Consider the following 25368-nt stretch of genomic DNA (forward strand, 5'->3'; position numbering starts at 1 on the left):
GTTTCCTGTGCAGGTGTCCAGGCCCCTTCAGGTTCCTCTCCACACACACCTCTGTATCACTGGGCTCTTGGTCAGAGCTTTCAAGGGTGGTAGCTTTATAGGAAGAGCAGGCATATGGGCTGGGAGATGAAAAGCTGCCACTCTTGTGCAGTCTTGCCTTTTCTGTCATTTATCAGTGTTGGTGCTAACACCAGTAAGAAGTAGCTTATCCCGAGTCAGATATGGAGACCATGACCTGGGAAGACAGATTCAGATGGCTCTAGTGACATGTTCTACCCTGGACACAGTTTAAGGAAATTTTATAGTCACCAAACTAAGAGAAGTCATAAAGCAATACATTTGCCAGGTGCTTTGTGGTGACACCAGTTAGGTTACAGCAGAGCAGGGTCTCCTCCTGCAGGTCTCAGAAGCTCGCTGGTAGCTTAGCTTTGGTGTTGGTGAGCTCCAGCAGTCTGATGCGGTGCTGTATCCCAACGTGTCTGTGATGCCGCAAGAAGGGTAAATGGCTCCCAGCAGCCAGTAATGAAGGAGACTGGAGGCAGCCCCAAGTAATGTGGGCTCTAGATCTGCAGCATCCCACTCTCCTCGGCCAATGAAATTCGGGCAGTCAATCTGCAGAGCCTCCAGCACAGCTGTGGCCTTTGCAGGGCACCTCAGTTTATATCGATCTTGTCATTTTTCTCTCCTTGGAAGACTGCAAGTCAGAACATCCTACCGACCTCAATTTCATAGAAGTGGCTGTATTCAAACAAACAGAAATCCCAAATGTCAGTACGAAAGCAGAAAGGCGGGTAGCCAATCATGTGACTAGGTTGGTTCCTACTTTTACAATAAAATGTGTCACTTGATGGGCCTGGAGCGATGGCTCAGTGGTTAAGAGCCCTGGCCGCTCTTCTGTATGACAGGGTTGGATCCCCAGCACCCACATGGCAGCTCACAACCTTGTGTAACTCCAGTTCCAGGGCTTTCGATGCCCTTTCCTGGCCTCTGAGGGTACCAGGCATGCAAGTGATGGTCAGACACATGCCAGCAAAATACTCATACGGATAAAAATAAGTAACTAAAATATAATTTTTAAATGCTACCTGAACCGACAGTTACCTACAGCTATAACTGTCTCTAGTCATTCCCTGGACAAATCCTGCTCCAGGAACAAATGAAGCGGGTTCCTGCGTGGAGTTGCACACCCCCTTCCTCTGCCTGGTCCTCCACTGGCTTAGTGACTTGGTTAATTTGCCTCTTCCGGGGGAGTGGATGCTAGGGCGCCTTCCGTGTGTCTGAACATCAATGGAGCCTTTTTTTTTCTCCCCTCAAATGTCAGGACGAAGCTTGCACTTTCTGAGCCATCACTCATGTCTCGCTGGGTAGGGAAAGGCGACAGGAAAATGTCAGTCCCGGGATCAGATGGACGGAGCTGGAGCAATTGAACTTTCCCACCCTGGCTCTCGGCTTTTAGAAATCATTAACATTTCAGTGTGGGTGATCCCTGGACCCTGCTACCTCTCCACAGCCTCTCTCTGAACTCTTCCAGCATCTTGTCACCTTTCCATTGAATTACAAGTAGTCTAAAGGGAAAACCAAGTTTCTTATCGAGGTCACTCTAGGTATCCTTGAGCGGGGATTTGCAACTTAGCTTTAAATAGACAGCACAGGGGGTAATTGACATAATCCTGCCATGTACTTTGGTGGGTGACGACTCTTCATTCTTCAGAGAATGAAGGATACAATAATTACGGTATAATAACGTCATATGATATTATAATAATGTCTGAATGGTTTGGTCCATCCTTTAGCAGGCTGGGGAGGAACTTTTATGTTTCTTGGCTTCTTTTATTATTATTTTTATTTCATGGTTGCTACTTTCAGAACTTTTGGCCAACTGCGTACACTGCTTGACCTAACTTCAAAGGAGAGTTCCTATAGGGCAGAGACCCCCAACATTTAGTGGTCCCGTCAGCACCTAGTCTCCAACACTCATTTCCCGCTTTATTTTGAGGGTAACTCTATGTGGCCTATATCTTCAGCTGAAAGTAAAGTGTAGAAAGGAAGAACGAGAAACGTGCCTCACCCCTAGGACGGCTCTGCTGTCTGGTCTTTCCAGTAACTCGAAGGTCACTTTAGATCAGCTTCCATCTTAATACCTTTATGCATAACACCGAGTGACATCATAAGTTGTTGGCCATGGAGCACGCTTTTCCAGTGATACTGTTGTCACCCAAGTGACTGTCAGCGATTGGGTAGTGGCTACAGCTTCTGAACTCAGAGGACTGAATTCCTGACTGAGCTCGCACGCACACATGCGCGCATGCATCCGTTAGAGCGAGCCGAGCAGGCCAGACTATTTCTCTTCCTCTCTCTTCTCCTTGTCCATCACCCAAGACTGTAAAACTCCCCACTTGCTGGACAGGACAGTGACGGAACTGAGGGCTTCTAGCATGACTTCTATTGACCCCTGATGACAGCTAATAAAAGTCCTCTTCCTTTGGGCTTCAAGATGCTATCTATTGCTCACTAACCTCTGCCTCCTCAAGTTCCTTGTCTGTAATTCTTACCTTCCAATGATTCCAGTGGCTTTTACTATCACATCCTAATCACGCCTGATAATGGGCTTTGTTATGACACTCCACACATGTATACAATGCATTTCGATCACTTTTACCCTTCATTGCTCCCTGTTGTGTCCTTCCCACTGTTCACCTTCCTCTCCTCCCAATTTCCCCTGTTACTTCATGTCCTTTCTTTGTAATTTGTGACCCAAACAGTTTCATTAGGTTTGCCTACGTATGGGTGAGAGGTGACTCCCAAGAGCATGAATGCCTCACCAGTGGCTACACCACAACAGAAAATGTCTCTCTCCACCAGTAGCCATTAATGGTCTCTAGATCTTCCTGGGTGGGTGGAGCCTCAGACACCCCCCCCCCCCCCGTTGCATGACTGGATGTTGATAGGCTCCATCTTGTGCAGGTAATCTAGCAGCTGTGAGTTGAAGAGTACAAAGGTCATGTGACCAGAAGGTAGCGTTCTACAGTATTCCACCCCATCCTTCTGTGCTTTTGTCTTCTGACCCTTAGAGAGGGCGATAAAGATGTCATGTATATCTGAGCATTTTCAATGCTTATTCTCAGCACTCAGTCTCTGCGGTTACTACTCTGTACTGTGTAAGGAAGTGTCCCTACGCTAATCTATGGGGATAGACATAATTATTCAGAAGGCAATCTGATGGGCCCATCATGTCTGTTTAGCAGAATAAAAGAGGTACTTCCCAACTAAGGGCTCTGTCCTCCTAGCCCTGGGCTTCTTACGAGGTTTATAGTGCCCGGTGTGAATTCCCTCCTGTCTACGGGACCTGAATGCCAATCAGAAAGTGGTTGGTGACCCCTGGAGCAGACTTGCCACTCTTATACCAGTGGGTACCTTCTGCCTGGTGGGGCCAGTAGTTAAGCGTCAGACCCCTCTTTATGACCTGGATCCTTTCCCTGCCACTGCCCCCCATGTCCACCCTGTCATTTCAGGGTGGCCCAATCGGTGGGGAATCAGTCACACGTGGTTTCAGATGGAACTTTGCTTTCCTGGGGGCCTCTTCCCCAGGTCACAGGGACTGTCTGTCACCCTCCCAGCTGTGTGGGCCTCTGTTACTGCCACGGAGGCAGAACAGAGAGGAAACGATGTCAGCACACCCCACCCTGCACGGCTCCCTTCCCACTGTGCCCTGCCTTACCCTCTTAGCTTCCCCCAGGACCCTGGACTTGGGAATCAGATTCGTCTCTGAAACCCTGCCTCTCACCCACCCGAACCCTACCTTTTATTTTTTAAAGGAAAGGCTTGCATTTGTATCCTCCTAAAATTAAGAGAAAGCCCTGACAATAAAAATGTTTCTCTTCACAGAGCCGGGAGCATCCTCCTCACTCTGGAATTAGTTAATTCTCATGACCTTTTAACAAGACAGCACTTGGCGCTCTCCGATAAGATAATTGACTCAAACAGGGGAAGAAGCTCTGCTCACTTAATGGTGTTCATCTGAGCTGTGTGCGGTTCAGGGAAGTTCTCCATTACCTTTGGAGTTGCCAATATATAGATTAAAACAGTGGGAAGGCCAGTAGAAGCGTGAGCTAGTGCAGCCTAGGGTGGCAGTCTCCTTGCCCGCAGGCACGCTAGCTGTCACCTTATTGCCGCCATCACTCAGAGCGGAAAGCAGGGGAGCACCTGGCACAGGACTCCCGGCGAAAAAGGCTCTCAGTCAGCGGGAGCCACTGTTGTCACCGGTACGGTAATCACCAACAGCACAAATCTGACGCCCAGGGAAACACAGTGATTGTGTACACTTGGCAAAGCACCTTGCCACGTGGCATCCCACTGATGATATGGTGCGCTCATGATGGGACCCTTATGACATAGTACTCCATTGGCATACCCCTCTGATGTGGAACCTCCCTTACATGCGATACCACAGACATGAAACCCCTCTGACATGGTACCTCCCTTACATGCGATACCACAGACATGAAACCCCTCTGACATGGTACCTCCCTTACATGCGATACCACAGACATGAAACCCCTCTGACATGGTACCTCCCTTACATGCGATACCACAGACATGAAACCCCTCTGACGTGGTACCTCCCTTACATGCGATACCACAGACATGAAACCCCTCTGACGTGGTACCTCCCTTACATGCGATACCACAGACATGAAACCCCTCTGACGTGGTACCTCCCTTACATGCGATACCACAGACATGAAACCCCTCTGACGTGGTACCTCCCTTACATGCGATACCACAGACATGAAACCCCTCTGACGTGGTACCTCCCTTACATGCGATACCACAGACATGAAACCCCTCTGACGTGGTATCTCCCTTACATGCGATACCACAGACATGAAACCCCTCTGACGTGGTACACCAGTTATACAGTGCCCCCCCACACCGATATGGTGTGCACTTCTGACACAGTGCCCCTCTGACATGGTATTCCTCTGACATGGCATACTGCTTTGTATAGCGCCCACTGGCATGGTACACTCCTCTCATACAGTGCCCCTCTGACACAGTACTCAACCGTTTCAGTACTAAAAACATGACAGAACGTATTTGCCCATTTCTCAGATAATACTACTGAGGCTAGGAAGCAACTATTAGGGTTCAGAACCAGTTTCCTTACTCTGGTACCATATCACAGAAACCAAAGCAAAGGGTCATTCTCCCTGCCGTCTCCAAAATGCAACCTCCTGGCTAGATCAAGCCTGTGCCTGTCCCCTACATAATTTGACTATGGACCTGGAGCCACAGAATGTGCTGTGTGAGCCAGATTCTCTACAGTGTTCTGTGGCTTAAAGGCTGTTGTAGATCCGTTTTTAAGCATCCCGTGGAAGAGTCCTGTGTCTCAGTCCAGGAAGGGTGTCTTCATATGGCCGCCTTATGAAACAGAGCTGATATGAAGCTAAGTGTGTGGAGCCTGGACTCCATAGCAGAGACTCACGGCGTGAGTTTTCAGGTCTGGGCAGATGTGGGTTCTAGACCACACTCTGCTTCTTCTTGACCATTCAACCTTGCACATGCCCGTCGCTTCCTTCCCTCACTTGGATGTCTGTAACGTCTGGCTACAAAGATTAGCCTTTTAGGGTTGTCGTGAAAGCTAACGTATCCATTGCCCTGACTAGTTTTTAACACAGTCTCTGGTACAGAGTAAAACTTCTCAATCATTGTCTTACAAATATTGTGGTTTCAACTAACTTTCTAGGTTTTTTTTTTAATTAATTTGTATTAAGACCTAATATCTGTTCATGTTCTCTAAGCTGGGTCTAGTGGGGTTGCCATGAGAATTAGACATAGTGTATACAAGTTCCCAGACACACACAGTGGGTAATAAGTATAAGTCCATGGACCTTCCTGTCTGTGTATCCTCTCTGCATTTCTGTGGTCCTCCTTCTCCGTCACCCCCTCCTCTGGGCCCTGACCTTCTGAGTGGACTTCCTAATCCATCTGTCTTCACGGTGTTACTATGGACTTTGGCTGTCTGAATCGATACAAACTCGCCTGAGTCTGCCACCGAGGGCCTTTAAAAATAGCTTTATCCACGAGATGAAGGGGCATGACCTATAACATGGTGCAGGACCTGGAAAGGAAAGGCCGGCTACAGATGGGAAAGCCAGAGTGAGCTCCTGAGTGCTGAGTGCACACCGCTGGCAAGGTTCGGTCTTGTGTCATTCTGTGGGGTGATTTTTAGTTTCTGTCGTGTGTGCATGTGTGCACATGTCTGCGTGTGTGTGTGTGTGTGTGTGTGTGTGTGTATGTGCGCGCGCGTGGGCATGCATGCATACTGTGAGTATGGGCACATGCATGCCACAACATTCAAGCAGACTTCAGAGGACAATTTTTAGTGGGTTGGTCTCTCCTCCCACTTCTGTTGGAAGAAACAACAGTTTCTTCTGTTGCCTTTGCCACCTATGCAAACTCCAAACACCAGCTTTCGGGATCAAACTCAGGTCATCAGACTTGCATAATAAGTGTTTTTACCAGTGGAGTCACCTTCGTGGCCCTTGCTTTTTGTTTTTGTGAAAGACGCTCACCAGATGGAGCCGACTGGCCTCCCATCTCTGTAGCCCTTCCCCTTACAGTCTGCCTCCTCTGCCTCCCCACTGCTGGGGTCACAGGTGTGCCCCACCATGCCCGTGTCAACAGCGAAGGCTTGATTCCCAAAGTGAAGTGTGCACGGCTGTCACACACTAGATTACAAATCTTTGGGAGAATAATCTCCCCAGCCTTCTCAAGCACGGCATAGTTCAGTGTTGGTTTTCGTTTGTCTTGCGGCGTCTTCTAGATGGGTGCACCAGGCTACCTGGTAGCCTCTTACTTGGGAAAAATATTGCTTAACGCAGGGAAACATGCCTGCGGTACAAAATGAAGATGTGCAGAGCATCGCCCTCCCATCATGCCCCGCAGCATCCTGTGCCCTCTCAGGGAGCACCTGGTGTTAGGACTATCTTTCATGTTTTTCCGGATACTCTGTACAGTTTAAAGCCAAAAGCAGTGTGTCAACACATTCTTCTGTACGCTATGGTTTTTCTTCGAAAACAAACAAACAAACAAAGAAAATCATAAAAACTTCCTCGGTCTATTTACGATCTGTGCTATTGTGTAGTGTGGATAGACCCTACCCAGCCTTTAATCAATGGACCAGTTTATGAAATGTTGCTATTAAAATTATGCTGTAGCGAGTAACCTTGTACGTACATAATTTATTAAATGTGTGAGTATATCCAGAGGAGAATTTTCTACAGTTGGGACCTTGAAATTCCAGGGTAAAGAGTGAATGTATTTTAAGTTTCATGGCTTTTATCACATACCGCGAGCAAAGTATGTGGGTGCCTGCTCCCCACCCTCTGTCAACATAGTCTTTTCAGCCCTTTGTACCTTAGCCAAAGCATATGTGAGAAATACTATTTCAGAACTTAACTTAGATCTCTTTCCCAGCGAGTAACGTCGGGAGCCTTTACACACAATTAAGAGCCAAAGGCATGTCCCATTCCCTCACCTGTCTGTTCATCTCCCATGCCTGTTTTTCTCCTGCAGTGTTACACTTTGCTTATATGCGGGTGTTATTTTTCTTTTAAGGAAATAACTTTGTGATATGAGTTACGGTTCTCCGCTCTAGATTGTCATTTCTCTTTTAAAGAACAAGGTCAAGACCTCTGGAAACTGATTCCCATCATCCATCCCCAACATCACCAGACTGTGAGCCCCTTGAGGGCAAGCCCTAAACCTGGATCATCACTGTGTCCCAAGTTCGCCTGCAGGGGCTGACACTCTAAGCGATCTCTCTCCAGGGGCTAATGTTGAGCTGAGCCTAGGGTCTGTGTTCCCCACCCCAGAACCCCTCTCCTTGTGGCTTGGGAGCTCCGTCTTCGCCTCCAGCAGAAAAAGATGACTCTTCTCATTGCTTACCACAGCCATGCACCTGTTTGGCCTAAACTGGCACCTGCAGCCGATGGAGGGGCAGATGTATGAGATCACGGAGGACACAGCCAGCAGCTGGCCTGTGCCAACGGACGTCTCCCTGTATCCCTCGGGGGGCACTGGCTTAGAGAACCCTGACAGGAAAGGCAAAGGAGCCACGGAAGGTAGGGTCGCTGCGTTACCCGTGTCGTGAGTCCTCTGTGTCTGCCTGTGACTGGAGAAGGCCTCCCTCATGCACACTGTGTGCCTAACTCACGGCTCATGCTTCTTCCATCTTCTGCACTTCATGCTGGCTGTGGTCTACCCGTGTCTTCATCCCAGTTTCCTGTCGTGTGAGCTCGGAGCGGGGTTCAGAAGGACCCATGGTGCTCTGCTGTATCCCATTCCATGCTTCCCAGGATGCACTAGGGGCATTCACATCACCAGCTATCCATCTTTGTGTGGGGTCAGGGGAAGCACTTCTGGGTCGCCCTGTGGGACCAAGGGTCATGTGTGGGACATGGCAGGGCCATGTGTTCCAGTGAAAACATTTCAGGTCATCAGCCCCCTCCAGTGACCTGGCATAAGTTACTAGTCCATCTGACCAGCTTCCTCATCTGCAGTAGTAACAATAATTACCATTTGCTGTGTTTGTATCAAAACTTCTAAGGTCATTTCATTGTACACTTAAACCTCGCAGAAACCCTATGAAGTGGGTATAATTAGCTATGTCCATTTTAGGTATAAACGTGGATGATCCCATGAAGTGACTTGACCCACAGAATGTCAGCAATGAGTATACAAACTCAGGTCTGAGACCCAGAGTCTCCCACTCCCTCCATGAGTTTCCCCACCTGACAGATCCCCCCACCCCGGTTATAGGACCTCAGAGATGATATGGATGTGAAATTCTATTCTACATTGAGACAAAGATATTTCTTTCCATAATAGAAATGGTGGTGACACTTTGGGTTTGGCATCTTGAGAGAGAGTCACAGATCCATATTTTAAATTTCTCAAGGATCTTGATAACAGTTCCTTGATACAACTTCCTTCCTTCCGCCAGCCAGGAGTGGCTCAAGCTTATCATGACTGCGAAGATGTGTAGGCTCACAGGCCAGCCCGATTGTCCTTCAGGTCCAGCAGCCTTCCCTTCTCCTGCCTCTGCTGCGCTCTGCAATGCTGCTCTGCTCTTCCCCAGTCGGCACAGCTGCTGTGTCTCTTACCTTTACAGCTCACACCAGGTGTTCTCTTACCTCACTTAATCCTGGGGGTCATCCCTTTTGTGGGTCTCTGTGTCCTTTCAAAGATTTGGCTTCCAGCCATCCGTTTGGTTAAAACAGTAACTTGGCGCTTGCTCAAAGTACCTCTTCATGACCTCTGCAATGACGATCCTGAAGTTCAAAGTCAGCTGCTGACCTACAGAGCTATGTGAGGAGAGGAGACTTCTGAAAGAATCAAATCCAAATGCTTACCCACTCTTTAGAGAGGAAAGGCCAGGCATTTTCCTTTTAAAGAGTTTAGTACCCAAACCACTGAATGACATCTGCCGCTTTGCCCAGTGGCAGGGTAGGAAAGGAGTTAGCATGCATGGGGCCACTAGAGTAGTCCGTGTGACGTAAGGAGACACTATGATGTACGCTTAAGCATGTCCCCCGAGCCAGGCGTTCTAGGCTTCACTCCTCCCCGCCCCCGCCCTTCAAAAAACCCTGGGCCGTAGGTGCCTTATAGCGTGCAGTGTAACTTGCAAGCCCTACAGGTGAGATTCCTCAAAGACTCATCACAGGACTAAGAGGTGTTCCTCAGGAATCTTTTAAACCAAGGGGGCACTGTCCATGGTCCTGCTGGTGGCTTACAATGCTCATACCAGTTTATACTGTCCAGTGCCACCAGCGAAGAACCCCTGAAGGGACAATTGTCTTTAGATTAAGCCTGTGGAAGCACACTTCAAGTGTCTCTACCCATCATGGAGTTGGCAAAGGGCCTCCTGTAACACAATGCAGTTTCTTCACACCGTGATCTCCAACAGACATTCCTTCAGCGGGAATTAAATCTATCTGAAATCTCCAACCCTAATGAAATTAGTCTGTGGGCTGTTTGGGTTCTCTTTAGTTTTTCCGGAGAAGCAGGACGTGTAGATAAGAGGCAACCTAAAATTGTACTGCCTTATTGGCTTATTTTAATTGGAGGATTTTTGCTTAAAGGGATTATCTGTCATTACCGATGCAAATGGAAATCCTGTTTATAAACCCCTCAGACTCAGGGCAGTACTGGAAAACAGCAGCAGAGGGAAAGCTTCCTATAGTCTATGGGAGACCACACGGTTCTTCCCCACCCCACCCCAGCTAAACCAAAGTCTACTCGGCCTCTGTTTTTAATCGTGATGATAAACCTCTGCTTCCTTAGACTTTATCTCAATCATGAAAATGTCAACTGTACCGGGAGGGCACATTTCCGGTCCCTTCTGATGGTATCAGGGAAAAGAATCCATTACAGAGTTGAGATTAGTATCTCTGCCCTGTGCTGGTGGGAGGAGCAGTATCAGGTGATTGAAAGGGGCTGAGTGTGTACCCTGGAGCCACCTAACCCAAGATGTGGTGCTCAACCCAACCTTTCATTTGTTCTGTGAGCTTATACTAGTTACCTCCTCTGTTTGGCCTTGGTTCTCTTGCCTGTAGAACAAGGGTGATGTTGCCTCTTCTCAGAGCCCAGCAGGGGTCAGCCACTCATCCAGAGTGGTCACCAGTTCAGCTGGTGTCCCTCATCGTGTCCACGTAGTCTGGGACCATTCCACTTCAGACACGAAGATCCTAGAGATATCTACCAATTAGCGTTTCCCCCTCACGGGTCCTCCTAAGGTTTGGAGGATTTAAAAAATATTTTTAAAGTATATCTTTTTAATTATATGAATTAAATACACGATAATCCCAGTGCTGTGTTTGTCACGTCTGGGAGAATAACGTCAAAGGATAATTAACGTTGTATTTTCAAAGTGGTTGTAACCATTTCAGGGTCATCATGGGACAGAAGCCAAACGTAGCAGCTTCCCGTGAGACCTTGTGTCTGCACTAATGGGGGAGGGGGGTCACTGAATAAACAAGCATTTCTGACAGTTGACTCGGTGGGCTATGGATGCCTTCTCTTTGCAATGGAATAAAAATTGCTCATCGGTTTGAACCATGCAAATTGCTGCACACGGGCTCAGCTGGGCTCTCCAAAATGGAAGGGCTTATTCTGATACCCAAAGAAATTTCAAACAGTTGCTAAGGAAACTAAGGGATTCTTTGTGCAATCTATTGCATTGAGAAGAAAAAGAAAATTAGGTGGGGCGATTGTTAGTTGATTGGGGCTTCAGAGCATAAACAGATGGGGTCTCTGGTCAGGAAAGCAGAGCCTGGTTGGGAAGCAGGGGAGCTCCAGCTCTCTGAAGCAGGCCACATTTGGTTGGGAAGCAGGGGAGCGCCAGCTCTCTGAAGCCGGCCACGTTTGGTGGAGCTATCCGACCATTTCAGTAGATTGTAGAGAGATTTCTTTTACGACATGATTGCATATTTGCACAGCATTGCTCTAGGAATCCTGAATCGCTTTAAATTTACAAAGAAAAAACCAATTATCAGTAGAATCTGTGCTGTGACACAGAATTCTGTTCTTGGGAGGGGTAAGGACTAAGATAAGCTGCTCGCTCCACGTGGTAAGGCCTGGAGACACCTAGTTGTGGCACAGCATGCTTTTCAAGACTGTCCCCAGACCCTGGCTCCTCCGAGGCCTGTTTATATCTTCCTAATTAGTCAAAATGATCAACTCTCAAACCCTGGAATACCACAGAGACCTAGGACCGAGCTGGTGAAGGCTTGACATTCACCCCAGGAACCCTGGCAGTGGCTGCTCTTTGAGAGGGTCCGTGCTCCCCAGCACCGCCGAGAGTGTCCCTCCAGATACTTAATTCATCACTCATTCATTGACTCCTCAGAGGAGCCACATCCAAAGAGGTGAAGAGGCTTGTCAAGTGACTTCATCTGCAGCTGGCTTCTCGGGCATTCAGAGCGTCGGTGAAGAGATTTTCTTAGCGCCATGAGCATCAACAGAACTAATGTAAAGGAAGGCACTTGACACAGCTGGAACTCATTAACCTCTGCCTTCACGACTATTTCTTCTCCTAATATCTGCTGCCTTCCAGAATACACACGAAGAGGCGGACTTCATACACAGAGCATTTCCCCTCGCCCAGCTGCTCGCCTCTTTCCCTGCTCTTCACGCCACTGCTTTGCAGGGGATGTTTTACGTCCGAGTCTTCATGCTTTGTGCTCAGAATTAAAGACAAGAAATCTTATGATCTGAACAGATGAAGGCAGGATGGGTTTTTCATAAGGCAAGAAGGAAGGGTTATTTGTTTGTTTTTTTGGTCTTCTAGCCCCAGCCCAGCCCTGGCAATCTTAGGCATCTTTCCCAAGAGCTAAAGGTGGTAAAAGCTGTACACTCCTTCCTCCCAAGCAGCAGTCCACACCACCAGTTGGTCCAGTGTGGAGGCAGCATCTCCCTCCCATCTGGCCCACATCCTTGAACCTCTAGAAAGTGTAACTAAAGAAAAATCCACTTCGGTCATTTTGGGGAAGAACCGCATAGCCCTGCCTAAGGATCCAGCCTGAAGTTCGGAGGGTGTCTCTGGACCCATCCTGACCCATAAGGTCATCTCCTATGCTATGCTCTCCTTTTTGCTAGGGAGAAAAGGAACCCAGCTGACTAAAACAAAGGAACAGTTTTTTATTATTTATTCTGAGACATGAGAACATCAGAGTGCAGGCAGCTCCCCAGGTCCCTGGGCCCCAAGACCTCGATACTCTCAGAGGAAACTGGCCCTCAACTTATCCGTCTCCTGCTTCTCTCTCAGCCCCTCCTAGGAGGAAAAGGTTCAGAATGCACCCTGCTTTTGTTTCATACACCCACCCCCTCAGTTCTGCCTCCTGGGAGAACTTAAAGCTGAGAATGTAGCGCTTTCTACCTGCACGGTAAAAGGGTTACAGTCCTGGGAACCCGCAGATCAGATAGAGAAGAATGTGAATAATTATCTCCCATCTCAGTGCTTTGTGAATTGGGCTCCTGCCTTTGAAGTTTCATGACTCACAATGTGGAGGTTTGTGTGTCTTCGTTTTCAAGGTAAAAGTCTAGGGCATGCACGCTCCTTCCATAGGAATTAAATGCGAACTCTTTCCTGTGTTAAGGGTAGAATAGCCACGGTACTTTCATTGAGAGCTTGCATCTTAACTTTCTTTTTGTTGGCACATTTTTAATTAAAATAACATTTAACGGTTTGAAGTTAAAAAAACCTGATGTTTCTGCCTAAGAGTTTATAAGGGAATGATAACATATGGAGAAGTTTAACATTTAAATTGAATTTTATTATTTAAAACAGTAAAATATTTTATGGCCGCAACAATGCCCTGCCAAGCTCCATTTCAGCATCAAATGTGCTTTGTAAGGAGTCTTATGAAGCTGGGGGTGGGGAGACATGATAATTTCTTCCCTCCGAATGCTTTTCATAAAATGTTCCACAGACGTGTTTTCTTTGCAAATGATTCTTGTTGTCTCCCAGGGTCTTTGAGCATCTTTAACCACAGGAAAGCCTTAGGACCAGGATGCCCATGGGGGGTTACTACTGACAAACACAAAGGAGCCTGTTGGCTTGATTTGAAATTTTCAGAATCCTAAGGGTGGTCTTCCCAATGTTCCTACCCCTTTCACCCCCACTCGTAAGAGGGCAGGAAGTTGAGACTTAGCTCACTCACATCTAGGGTGTTTCATTACTGTGAAGAAGCAGCTGGGTAGGTAGCATTCCTTTCTGGGATTTGTCGCCCCCAGAAAGCAGTCATTGCTGCTTGGCCATAGAAATGAGCAGAGGATCTCGTTGGTGAGTGTTTTCTGCCCCTTGTGTTACAGGGCTGAGGGCTGGGTTGAATTTCTCTAAGTATGCTATAGATTTCATTCTTGATAAATTCCTTTAGCCATTTTAACACACACACACACACATACATAGTGATGCCACACACACACACCAAAATACAAAAGTACTTTCGGACATCTCCTGCCTTCTTCTCTTATCTTTGTCAGTTCATAGCCCTGTTCCAAACCCACCCCCCCAGCTAACATACGCAGCCCTAGGCTGTGGCTTCCAATTTCCACATACACATAAAATACCTCCCTCTACTCCCATCATGCCTCCCGCTGTAGGGTTGGAAATTGAATGACAACAGCTCATTCCCTCTGTCTTTCTGGCTTGCCACACAGCCTTTACACACACACAATCACAAACACACATGCACGCACACACACACACACACACACAATCACAAAGCTGTTCTCGTGTGACCACCAGTGATTATTTTTAGGATCAAAATATATCTTAACAAGCTGTGGCATTACACAGTAAACAGATGGTCCTTTGGGAGGGACCCATACTGCTTTGAAAGAATGAATATTTTTAGCAGAACAATTTGAGCATCACTGGGGGAGAATATTCTAGACTATCTTACTCCCGTGGAGGAGGGTGAGGGGGCAGGGATCCAGATGCAGAACTCTGTCGGGGCAAGAGACAGAGCAGACTCCTGGATGTGGGGACGCTGTTTCCATGTCCCGTGTGGCTAACCAGAGGGCTTTTGTCTTCCCTTCCCTTCCCTGTGTCTTGGTAGGAAAGCCAAGTAGTTTCTTTCCAGAGGACAGCTTCATAGACTCTGGAGAAATCGATGTGGGGAGACGGGCTTCCCAGAAGATTCCACCTGGAACGTTCTGGAGGTCTCAAGTGTTCATCGACCACCCCGTTCACCTGAAGTTCAATGTGTCCTTGGGGAAAGCAGCTCTGGTTGGCATTTACGGCAGAAAAGGCCTCCCTCCTTCCCATACTCAGGTAACTGGACCCCCACACACCAATGGACCTCATGGGAGCCAGCTCAGTTCCTAACCCGAGACAGAAACCCAGCCGGGTCCTAAAGCCAGAAGGGAACTTCACGTTATTTCATAGGCCACTCATTCGTTTGCCCCACTTGTCTTCCAGAAGAGTGAAATTCACTCTCTGGAGCTTTTTCAGAGAATTCTAGGCCAACTCTCAGCTGCCTTTCTGCTCTCTCCCTGTCTCCTAAGTTATAGGACCCAGGCAGTGTGACCTAGAGAAGAAGCCACACACTGAGCGTGACTCCTCTCACTGTTGGCGATGCAAGTGTGGACTCATGGTTCATCCTCTCCTTGAGGATTTCCTCCTCTCTAAAGTGGGGAGTACCACCCTGCAGAATTCATAGAGCGCTTAGCATGGAACCTGGCTCCAAACCAGTACCTTCCCTGCCTCTAGCATCCCCTCTCTTCTTCAGGATTGCTCCTTCGTTTGCACACATGTACCAGAAACAGATACTGGCCAAGTGGCTGGGGGTACATTTCAGGGATAGAGCATGCGCTTAGCATGCTGGACTCTAAATCCAGTCTCTGACATCCAAAGAGAGGAAGAGGGGAGGAAAGGAAAGAAATAGGAAGAGGAGGAGTCATGAGTCAGGGCAACCTCCACACACGCGCACAACACACACTAGCTTTGGCGTCCAAATAATCAAAGCCACAACCATCCGTCATGCACCGCAGGGCCACAGGCAGTTGTTTTAGCTCCAGCATTCGGTTTAGCACTGTAGTCCATGATCAGATCACAGAGCAATAGATGAGCCTGGGCCCTGGTGACCACAGAACCACCATGCGGTCCTGAACTTCACAGCTTCAGCTTTGTGTGAGACAAATATATTCCAATGCTAAACCTAACTAGGGAGCTGCTTGGGATTCTTCCTAGTGAGGCGGCAGGGCTTAACCCCCCCTTCCACCCATCCCCGCCATGGTCATACTGCGTGATGGACGTCTCTGGAGTCTCAAACCAGCAGTCCTGGATCAGTCAGCCCTCACGTTTCACACAGCACGTAATCACTGATAAAAGTCTGAGCTAAACCAACCGAGCTCATGACTAACGCAACCCCACTAAGTGTTACAGTCCTACTTCAAACGCCTAAGATCACCATCCACACTTGCGGGAACCTCCAGTGATGGCCAAGTGTCTTGGTTTCTACTGAGGAACCTGCCACCAAAGAAAATGTAGCCATCTTAATGTGTGTGTGTGTGTGTGTGTGTGTGTGTGTGTGTGTATCAAGACTTACATGTCCCCAGATGATAACAAAAGAAGGCAATGAATAATCATTAGTGATGCCATATTCACAAAAGACTTAGAATATTTCCATGAATATTCTATGAATATTCATGAACCTCTAGATCTGGGGAGGACTTGGTTGATCTCCTCTCCCAGCTCCCCTTTCTGACTCCTTCTCCCGTTCTAGACTCCCTGGGAGACTTCCCCCATAGAGCTTGGTGGTTGGGGTGTCAGTCTGTCGCTAACATTACTCTCTTTGTTCTTTAGTTTGATTTTGTGGAGCTACTGGATGGAAGAAGGCTCCTAACCCAAGAGGCAAGGAGCCTGGAGGGTCCCCAGCGCCAGTCACGGGGTGTTGTCCCCCCAGCCAGCCATGAGACTGGTTTCATCCAGTACCTGGATTCGGGGATCTGGCACCTGGCCTTTTACAACGATGGGAAGGAGTCTGAAGTGGTGTCCTTTCTTACCACCACCATTGGTAAGCAGACATACCCTCCGTGGCGTCTTTGAATGAGAGGAAGGTTGTGGATTCAGGTGTTAGTGCTAACACGGTATCAGAACTGAGTATGTCTTGCCCAGAACCATAGCCGCCGCTTGAGCGTGGTATAAAGTTATCCCAAATGGACTTGTTGGATAAGGGTGATGTGTGGAGCACCTCTCAAGAACTAGGAGGCAGAACTGGCATTGAGATAGGAATTCTGGGTGGCCAAGGCACAGAGGACACAGCTCCCCTCTGCCTCCCACCTAAGCCCCACCTTATTCAGCTCGCTGGTTTGTCCTCGGGTCTGGTTTGTTTGGGGTCTGTCTTTTACTTCTGAAATCGACAAACGTTGAGAGTTGAGACTGGAAGGGAAGCGCTGGGAGAGAGAGTGAGTCAACAGCAGAGCCGGGAGCTGCGCGAGCGGTCTGCCATTGCTCTTGGGGTTCCACTGAGAATAGAGATGGCCTGTTCTCTGACACAGAGTGAATTTGAACCATCGTCCCTGTGCCTGGTAGTGGCAAAGGGCCTTGGCCACCTTCACAGTCTACAGGCATGTAGGTAGCCCGGATCCCTGTTACAAACACCTTCTCGTCTTTGCCGGTATGTTCCATCTCATGGATTTTGTATCCTCCTTAGGTGGCCACAGTAATGCAAACTGATAGTCTTAGTTTTCCAAGTCAGAAGTTTTCTGGGCTTCTGTTGAAAGCATTAGGATGCAGTCTTAATATAAACATCCTTGAAGGCAAACTCAGCCAGAACATAGACCGGAAGCCCTGGAAGGGACCGTTGTCTAGTGAATGCATTAGGGTGTCTTGGTTGTCGGCTGGGCGTCTCTCTGACAAAGAAAATGTCGCAGCTTGTTGCTAGGTTTCCAACATTCTTCAAAGACCCCCATTCTCCCTCCTAATCAGCAAGAGTCGCTTTCAGCCCATTCCCCTCTGATTTGCAGTTTTGCCCTCAGTACTGAGGCAGAGCAAGACTTTCTGTTAATGGAGCACGGTCAATAAGCCGCTGCTACACATTCGGCCTTAACATTTTGCCGTGATGGCAAAGATGGTGTTGATGAAGGAGAGTCCCTCTGTGTTGTCCCTGACTGGAGGTATAATCTGTCTCCACGATGCTCATCGAGTCTCCGTGGGCAGTGCCCCCTGGTTGGTAGGGAATGAGCAGGAGCGTGGTCGTTTCTCTGCCCAGAACCCTCAGCAGCCCTGGCCTTGGCAGTTGCCATGATGTTGGTTTCCCTCTTGTGCCGTTTCCCGTGTGATGCGTTGGGAAGCAGGCTTAGTCCAGAAGCTCTGCCGTGAACTTACTTTTAACACCGTACTGATCTCTTACCCTTTCCCGTCTTGGTTTCTGAGGATTCTGGAATCCTAGTAACTGTCGGTCACATGGCAGGCAACATGGACATGGAAGCTCCCAGTCCCTGCCATTCGAGGCTGGACTCTGGCTGCACCAGCGTCTAAACTGTCACTTCCCAGCTTCTGCTGGACAGCGGTCACTACATGTTTTCTTTCTTGATATGGTGGCTTTGACTTAGGGACATAATTCTCGCATCCCATGGTGTCTGAGCTCTCTGATCCATCACCCTGAGTCCTCCTAGGCACAGCTGACAAGGAGACACATGGTATTGGGCTTACACAGGACTAGGAACGTTTATAGTCAGATCCCTGTTTTAATAATTGAGTATAAATATGAAAGGTTGTTCATTTAAATCCCTAAAGAACGCCATTTTTAATTAGGATATGAATCTTAAACTGTCAAGGAAGTAGTGGGATTGCCCCTTCGCCAACCCTTGGCTTGTCAAAGCTTGCTAACCTGCTCTGTTATAATTAAGACATGGTCTTGCTTTTTACCTATCAGAGCCAATAGCCAATCGTACTTCTATACATCAATGCATTGACCTACCCAGGGGTCTAGATACCCAGGGGTCTGGATAAGATGCACAAGCTGCCCCAGCAGGCCGGGCAGCAGTACCCAGTGAGCCCGGTTGTTGTGCATGTTTTGAGCAGCAAGGCGTTTGGTCACCGTCCTTCTCAAATGGACTAAGGAATCACCAGGCAAAGGTTCAGATTCCTGGTCCTTTCTTTAGAAATTCTGCCCCTGTGGGCAGATGGGAACCCCCATGTGCTTCCTATCAGCAAAGCTCCCAGACACCCCACAAAAACAGATTCCTAGTCCTCCTTTCTCTCGTGACTTCCTGTCGCTTCTGTGATTATCAATGGTAGGTCACCCCTTTTCTGTCAGAAGAAAAGAGTGTTTCAGGCAGTTTGCAGTTCCTGTTGTAGGGAATAGTAAAGCGTGCCTGGTGCCTGTGGGGTAGAGGGAAGGGGTTAGGGTGCTCTGTCCCTCTCCCGTTTCTCTTTCTGTTTTTTCTCACCGTCTTTCTGACCTGTCCTCCTCCCTTCAAGCTACAATGATTGTTTAATGAACACTGTTTTTTTTAATCCTTTAATACAAAAACAGACAGATTCTGATGCCGCTATTAATCCCTCTTTCCTGAGAGTCCCCGGCGTTGAGTCTCAGCTGTCTGTGATCGTTACCTGTGAACTGTGAGCTGTAATTTGTCTTGGCAGGTTAATTAAAAGTTTAGGTCTTGCTTTAGCAAAGTCATTATGGTCCTAATATACAATTATAACTCTCGGGTTTGCTTAACACACAAATTGGAATATGACCCTCCTTTCGTTACATGCTGAAACACAGATCGGGAATTCAAGAAGACCTGGGATGTCAGAATTCTGTGTATTTATGTCTGCTTGTAATTAAGTAACGGGAGAAATAATTGTGTTTAACAAATGGCTGCATTGTGTACGATTTTGCTTTTCCCTCCATTTAATGCAATCCAGCTGATGACTCTAAATTAAATGAGTTTATCTTTTGCCTTGAAAAAAAATATCTAAAAGCACTTTCCAGACTGGCTCTACAAATATTTCCACACAGAGACCTGATGTTGACAGAGATCTCACTGAACTGGATCTATGCCATGCACGTGCGTGTGTGCACGCATGCACTCACACACGCGCACGCGCGCACATACACACACACACACACACACACACACAAAAGACACACACACGCACCTCTTTCCTAAGGCTGTTATAAATTACACAAGAGTATGCACAACAAAGGATAATATTGGACGTTGTCCCTCAGGTGCCGTTCGCTATTTTTGCTTTTTAGAGAAAGCACGTGTCTCTTCCTGTCCCGGAACTCACTCTGGATTAGTATAATTGGTTGTCAAGCCCCAGCACCGGGGTTACGTGTACCGTTACACCCAAGCCTTCTGATGCAGGTTCTGGGAGTTGAACTCAGGCCTTGATTCTTGCAAGGTAGATGTTTTACTCAATGATATATCTCCCTAACTTTAAGAGAGATACCTTAACTCTAATTTAACTTAACAAGTGAAGAGGCTGAGGTCCACTGTGTTTAGACTACTTGCCCAAAACTAAAGGCGAAGCAAGAACGAAAGCTTGAATTCTAATCCTCGCAGGTCCCCACCACGTGATAGAGCCTCACTATTTGTCATGGATACAATTCAATATTTCCATCTGTGTTCTCTGGATCACAACTCCCCCTTGTTAACTTGCCTCCAATTATCAGTAAGCACCTCACTTCAGTTCAGGAAGTTTTCTTGAGTCATTAAAAAGACCATGGTGAAAAATCTTGTGGTATCTAAGATTTAAAAACGAGAATACCTTGCCCTGGATAGCTTGCCACCCCGAGGCCTGACAAGTTGGCATTGAGGTATTTTGGGTCTCAAACTAGCAACTTATCTTTTCATTCGGGTTGCTGCCAAAGTATAAAAGGACAGCTCAACCTGACACCACAGCAAGGCAAGGCAAGCTGCAAACTAATAGAGGTGGCCTACGGCGGATTTAGAAATCCAGAAAGAGAAATGAGAACCACTGTGAGAAAGAGCCAGGCATGGGGGCCTTTACAAGGGACACGCTCTGGTCTTCTGGGCGCTAATTGACAGGCAGGGTCCACCTGTTTATATGTTCAGACAGCTGCTGGAAGTCTGTCTTGCATCCAGGCACCGGAAGTGGTCCAGCTCCTTTCTTTCCTTCCATCTTCCTTCCCCCGGCTTTCCTTCTGTCTATTGTCTAACCTTGCCTTTTCCATGCTGAGTACCTGGAGAAAGCAGCTAATGCTTTGTCTTGATAGAGATGGCATTGGTATAGGAACCGCTCCTAAGCCAAAGGAAGGAGCAAGGGAGGCCATCCCTGGAGGCAGGAATGGGGGAGGGTGTGCCCTGCTGAGCAGCTCCCAGAGATTCTTGGGCCAGAGGAACATCTAACCTGTTCATTAATGCATGAATGACATAGTCATATTTAAAGAAAATAAGAGGCTACTGGGATCGCTCATGCCTGGGTGAACCAATTGCCAAGTCTGGTGATCTAAGCTGGATGCCTGGGACCCACGCAGTGTAAGGAGAGAACTGATTCCTACGAGCTCTCCTCTGACCTCCGTGTGCTAATCATGTGACGCAACACACACACACTACATATGAAAATTTAATGTAAAGGATATTCATCAATGGGGAAAAGTAGAAAGTCAATGGTGGGCAACCTATTCCGAGGCCTGGGAATGGTGGGAGAGGTACAGGCAGCTCGAACCCTAGGAGCTGGCTGTGAGGCTGGGCAGTTCTGTGACTGGAGCATGAGAATCCTTGAGCAAAACATCCCCTCTGAAAGAACAGGCACTGAGATAGGGGTTTGCATCAGAGGATAAAATGACGAGAACCAGAGGGCTTTCTTCTGAGACCTGGAACAGGAGCAATTCCCGAAAGGTCAGGGCTCCACTACCCTGCTTCTTTCTGCTGCAGCTCTGAGTATCTTACCTCAGACATCTGAGCGTTCTGAATGCCCTACTGGGAACCTCAAAGACTAAAGAAAGGATAACCAAAGGACACCATGGGTGCCCAGCAAGAGAAGGGCCTGCCTATGTGGGAAGGACCTAGACATGTGCCTAGCGTGTGAGGAGCAAGAGCCATCCTCAAGTGCCACTTCAGGGGGCTTGATGTCCTTACGTCACTCTTAGCCCAGGTATGTCCGGTGGTACAGAGATGACATTGAGAACGAGGCGCCGTCTCCCCTGTGCTCTGCCAGGCTTGCTCCGAGTTCCGAGTTTTTGTTTACATATTTGCTGCTTCTTGTGGTCATAAGGTGGCTGCTACACACACACACACACAAAACAACAACAACACAACAAAAGGGGTAAGCAACCTACTCCAAGTCCTGGGAATGCCATGAGCTAGAACCAAGACTCACTTTCCTGTCCATTAGGGAAAAGGAAAAGGGGGAAAGAGGAAAAGGAGTAAAAGAAGGAGGTAAGAACGCAGGGTTTCCCCCTAAACCATCCGGTTTGCATCCCTTTGGTTAAGCTATGTTTCCTGGATGCTCAGGGTTGTAAGACATCAGGGTTGTAAGAGCAACTTTAGCTCGCTACGCTGGCTCTCCAACCAGAACTAGGGTCCTCGCAGAAACATGGGAAATAAGTGTAGGATTAGAAGTGAGCAGTGGCTGCCATGGATGTTATCCTTGCTGCTCAGTTCAGCCAGCACCAGCCAAAGCCCTAGGACTGTGTGGGAAACTGACCCAAGCCAGGTCCAACCATGAGGCAGCTGCACAGCTTGATCTTGGAAGTGATCCCAGGGGAACCAAGCAAGATAAAGCTAAGGAAATGGAAATGCCACATGTCTAACTGGGTAAGAAGGGGAAGGGCTTGGGTTAGTTTCTTTGTGTCATCCAGAGAACCAAGCACTATGTCCATACGCCTTGAAACCCCTCCAGTGATGTTTTAAGGTGGACAGACAGGAGTCTCAGAGGCAGAACAGCAAAGACCAGACGGCAGACACAGAGACAATATCAGTTTATCTATTTATTCAACCAGTGGTTCCTAACTGCCTTTTTATCTTCCCTGACCTGAGCAGACATTCATTACAGTGTACATAAAATAGCCATGTTTCCTGCCCTGTTGGAATCTGCAGAAATGTTTAAACTTCTCAAGTTTAACTGCAATAATGAACTCTACATAACACATGTATATGTAAAGATCCATGACCACAAATGGTCGGTGTGCACTGGCTAAGAAACAAAGATGCTCCAGAGGGAAGCACTGTGGGGCCCAGACTCTACTGCAGGTGGAGAAATATGGCAGGAGCTATGAAGAGTGGCATTGGAGGAAGTGCAGACCACACAGAGGGAAAAAGCCATGTGAAATTTGAGGAGAAACAGGGTGGGGTGTCCCAGGAACTCAGAATGTCTCACGGAGTGTGGGCTTCAAGGGGCTGCCTGTGGGATGACTGGGGTCATAGCCAGAACCCATCTGTGAGGGTCTTTATGGGCAATCACAAGATTTCCTTCCTCCTCCTCTTCCCCTCCTCCTCCTCTCCTCCTCCTCCTCCTCCTCCTCCTCCTCCTCCTCCTCCTCCTCCTCCTCCTCTTCCTCCTCCTCCAACCCAGAGGGTAGCAAGGGAAGCCACAGAAGGACCTGGGTCAATCTGACACACATATTTAGAAGTTTCTTCAAGTTACAGACGCTGGGAACTCCAGGCAGGATCTTTCTGCTGCTCAAGTAGGGTTGGTGGTAGCCTGGGCCAGAAGTAATGGTAGCTGAGCAGAGTGGAGATAACTGGCCAGCCTCAGGAGTCAGGACGACATCTTCCAAGGGTGGAGGGGAAGACAGGAAGGGAGAAGTAGAGAAGAAGGGCCTGTTTAAGAGAGTGAGTGAGGAGATGCAGCTGGCAGAGGAGCTGCGAGGGTGGGGGGCTGGGAGAGCATGCTGAGAGAAGTTTAGTAGAAAGATCCTGGGCACTCTGAGACTCTTCACCCTCGCCCCAACATCCACACCCACAATGAAGCTATGTAATGCCGGAATCCTTCCCTGACATCGACTGAATCTGATGTAGGAGAGCCACATTGCTCAGCCAGGATGGTAATTACAGCACAGCGCCGTGAAGCCTAGACCTGTACTTAGGATACTATGAATTCCCAAATATCCTGAGTTAGATTCCGTTTCCTTGTTAGAGTTGGAGAGTTCGAGGCTCAGTGCTACTGGCCAAGGTCCCATAGAGAAGTTAGCAATCCAGCCTGCATGCTCCTCTTCTGTATCAATGACTGGGTCTATATCCAGGTTCCCACCGAGGTGACATTTGTGTGTCTGTATGTCCCCATAGTCAGGGCATCATAAAGGAGTTTTACAGATCATGGCTTCCAAGCCTCCCAGAGACACAGGACGCCTGCTCTCTCTGGTGCTTGAGGCTCACATTCATGCCTGAGAGAGCACCCCCAACCTGGGCTTCACCCTGCTAAAAGCTCTCTTCCCACTCTTCGGTCAGGTGAGGTTACCCATGGAAGACATTTTGTCAGTAGCGCTTCGGTTTTTTGCAAGTGATGGCTGGATTTTCTGATATCTCGTTTCTCTGTCAGTTACTTAAAAAGTTGCTTCTCTTGCCTAGAAGAGATACCAGCTCATCAGCAGTGAGGGCTGCCTGTGCCTTCTCTCATTGCCTTCATGATGCTACTGACCAAAGATACGGCCTTTTGTGTTGTAACACCTCTTGGGTCCACCCTAGCTTCAGGATGAGGAGGTCCGCCGGGACTGGCATTGGTGGTGGCTAGTGAACTCTATCAACATTAAAACTGCAGCAGAGCTGGGTCCGGGGAGACGGGGTCCAGAGGAAGAGCAAAGGCTTCAGGGCAGCCAGAGCTGAGATGTAGGCACGAGCCATGTGGTTTTATATAGAGAGGTGTAGGGTTTTCCTCTCAGGCTCACCAAAGTCTCCTGTAAAAGCCTGCACCAGAGAGCTTCTCACAAGGCTATAAAAGTCTGCACCAGAGAGAATCTCACAAGACTATAAAAGCCTGCACCAGAGGGTATCCCACAAGGCCATGAAAGCCTGTACCAGAGAGCATCTCACAAGGCTATGAAAGCCTGCACCAGCAAGCATCCCACAAGGCCATGAAAGCCTGCACCAGCAAGCATCCCACAAGGCCATGAAAGCCCGTACCAGAGCGTATCACAAGGCCATGAAAGCCCGTACCAGAGTGTCCCACAAGGCCATGAAAGCCCGTACCAGAGCGTCCCACAAGGCCATGAAAGCCTGCACCAGAGAGCATCCCACAAGGCTATGAAAGCCTGCACCAGAGCGTCTCACAAGGCCATGAAAGCCTGTACCAGCAAGCATCCCACAAGGCCATGAAAGCCTGCACCAGAGAGCATCCCACAAGGCCATGAAAGCCTGCACCAGCAAGCATCCCACAAGGCCATGAAAGCCTGCACCAGAGAGCATCCCACAAGGCCATGAAAGCCTGCACCAGAGCGTCTCACAAGGCCATGAAAGCCTGTACCAGCAAGCATCCCACAAGGCCATGAAAGCCTGCACCAGAGAGCATCCCACAAGGCCATGAAAGCCTGTACCAGAGAGCATGTCACAAGGCCATGAAAGCCCGTACCAGAGCATCCCACAAGGCCATGAAAGCCCGTACCAGAGCGTCTCACAAGGCCATGAAAGCCCGTACCAGAGCGTCTCACAAGGCCATGAAAGCCCGTACCAGAGCGTCTCACAAGGCCATGAAAGCCCATACCAGAGCATCTCACAAGGCTTTGAAAGCCTGCACCAGAGCGTCTCACAAGGCTATGAAAGCCTGCACCAGAGCACCTCACAAGGCTGCCAAAGCATCAGTACCTTGTTTTCATTTTGATTCATTGACTGAGTATCTGCTTGAGGAGTTGCTAGAGATTTAACTGTGCAGAAAACAAGCCTCGCTCTCAAAGAACCTAC

The 25368-nt window shown here is 48.4% G+C and overlaps 1 protein-coding gene across 5 annotated transcripts in view; it reads left to right on the forward strand.

Annotated features, from left to right (window-relative positions):
* Tenm4 (teneurin transmembrane protein 4) overlaps positions 1-25368 on the forward strand; it is a 362508-nt gene that overhangs the window by 180435 nt on the left and 156705 nt on the right. For 4 of the 5 annotated variants that reach the window (XM_038313737.1, XM_038313739.1, XM_038313735.1 and 1 more), the window contains 3 exons: positions 7956-8126; positions 14625-14839; positions 16373-16583. In XM_038313737.1, the coding sequence (XP_038169665.1) occupies positions 7956-8126; positions 14625-14839; positions 16373-16583 (597 nt within the window). The other variant, XM_038313740.1, reaches the window with a different exon arrangement.

This window comes from Arvicola amphibius, chromosome 12 (genome assembly GCF_903992535.2).
Source record: "Arvicola amphibius chromosome 12, mArvAmp1.2, whole genome shotgun sequence".
Lineage (NCBI taxonomy): Eukaryota > Metazoa > Chordata > Mammalia > Rodentia > Cricetidae > Arvicola > Arvicola amphibius.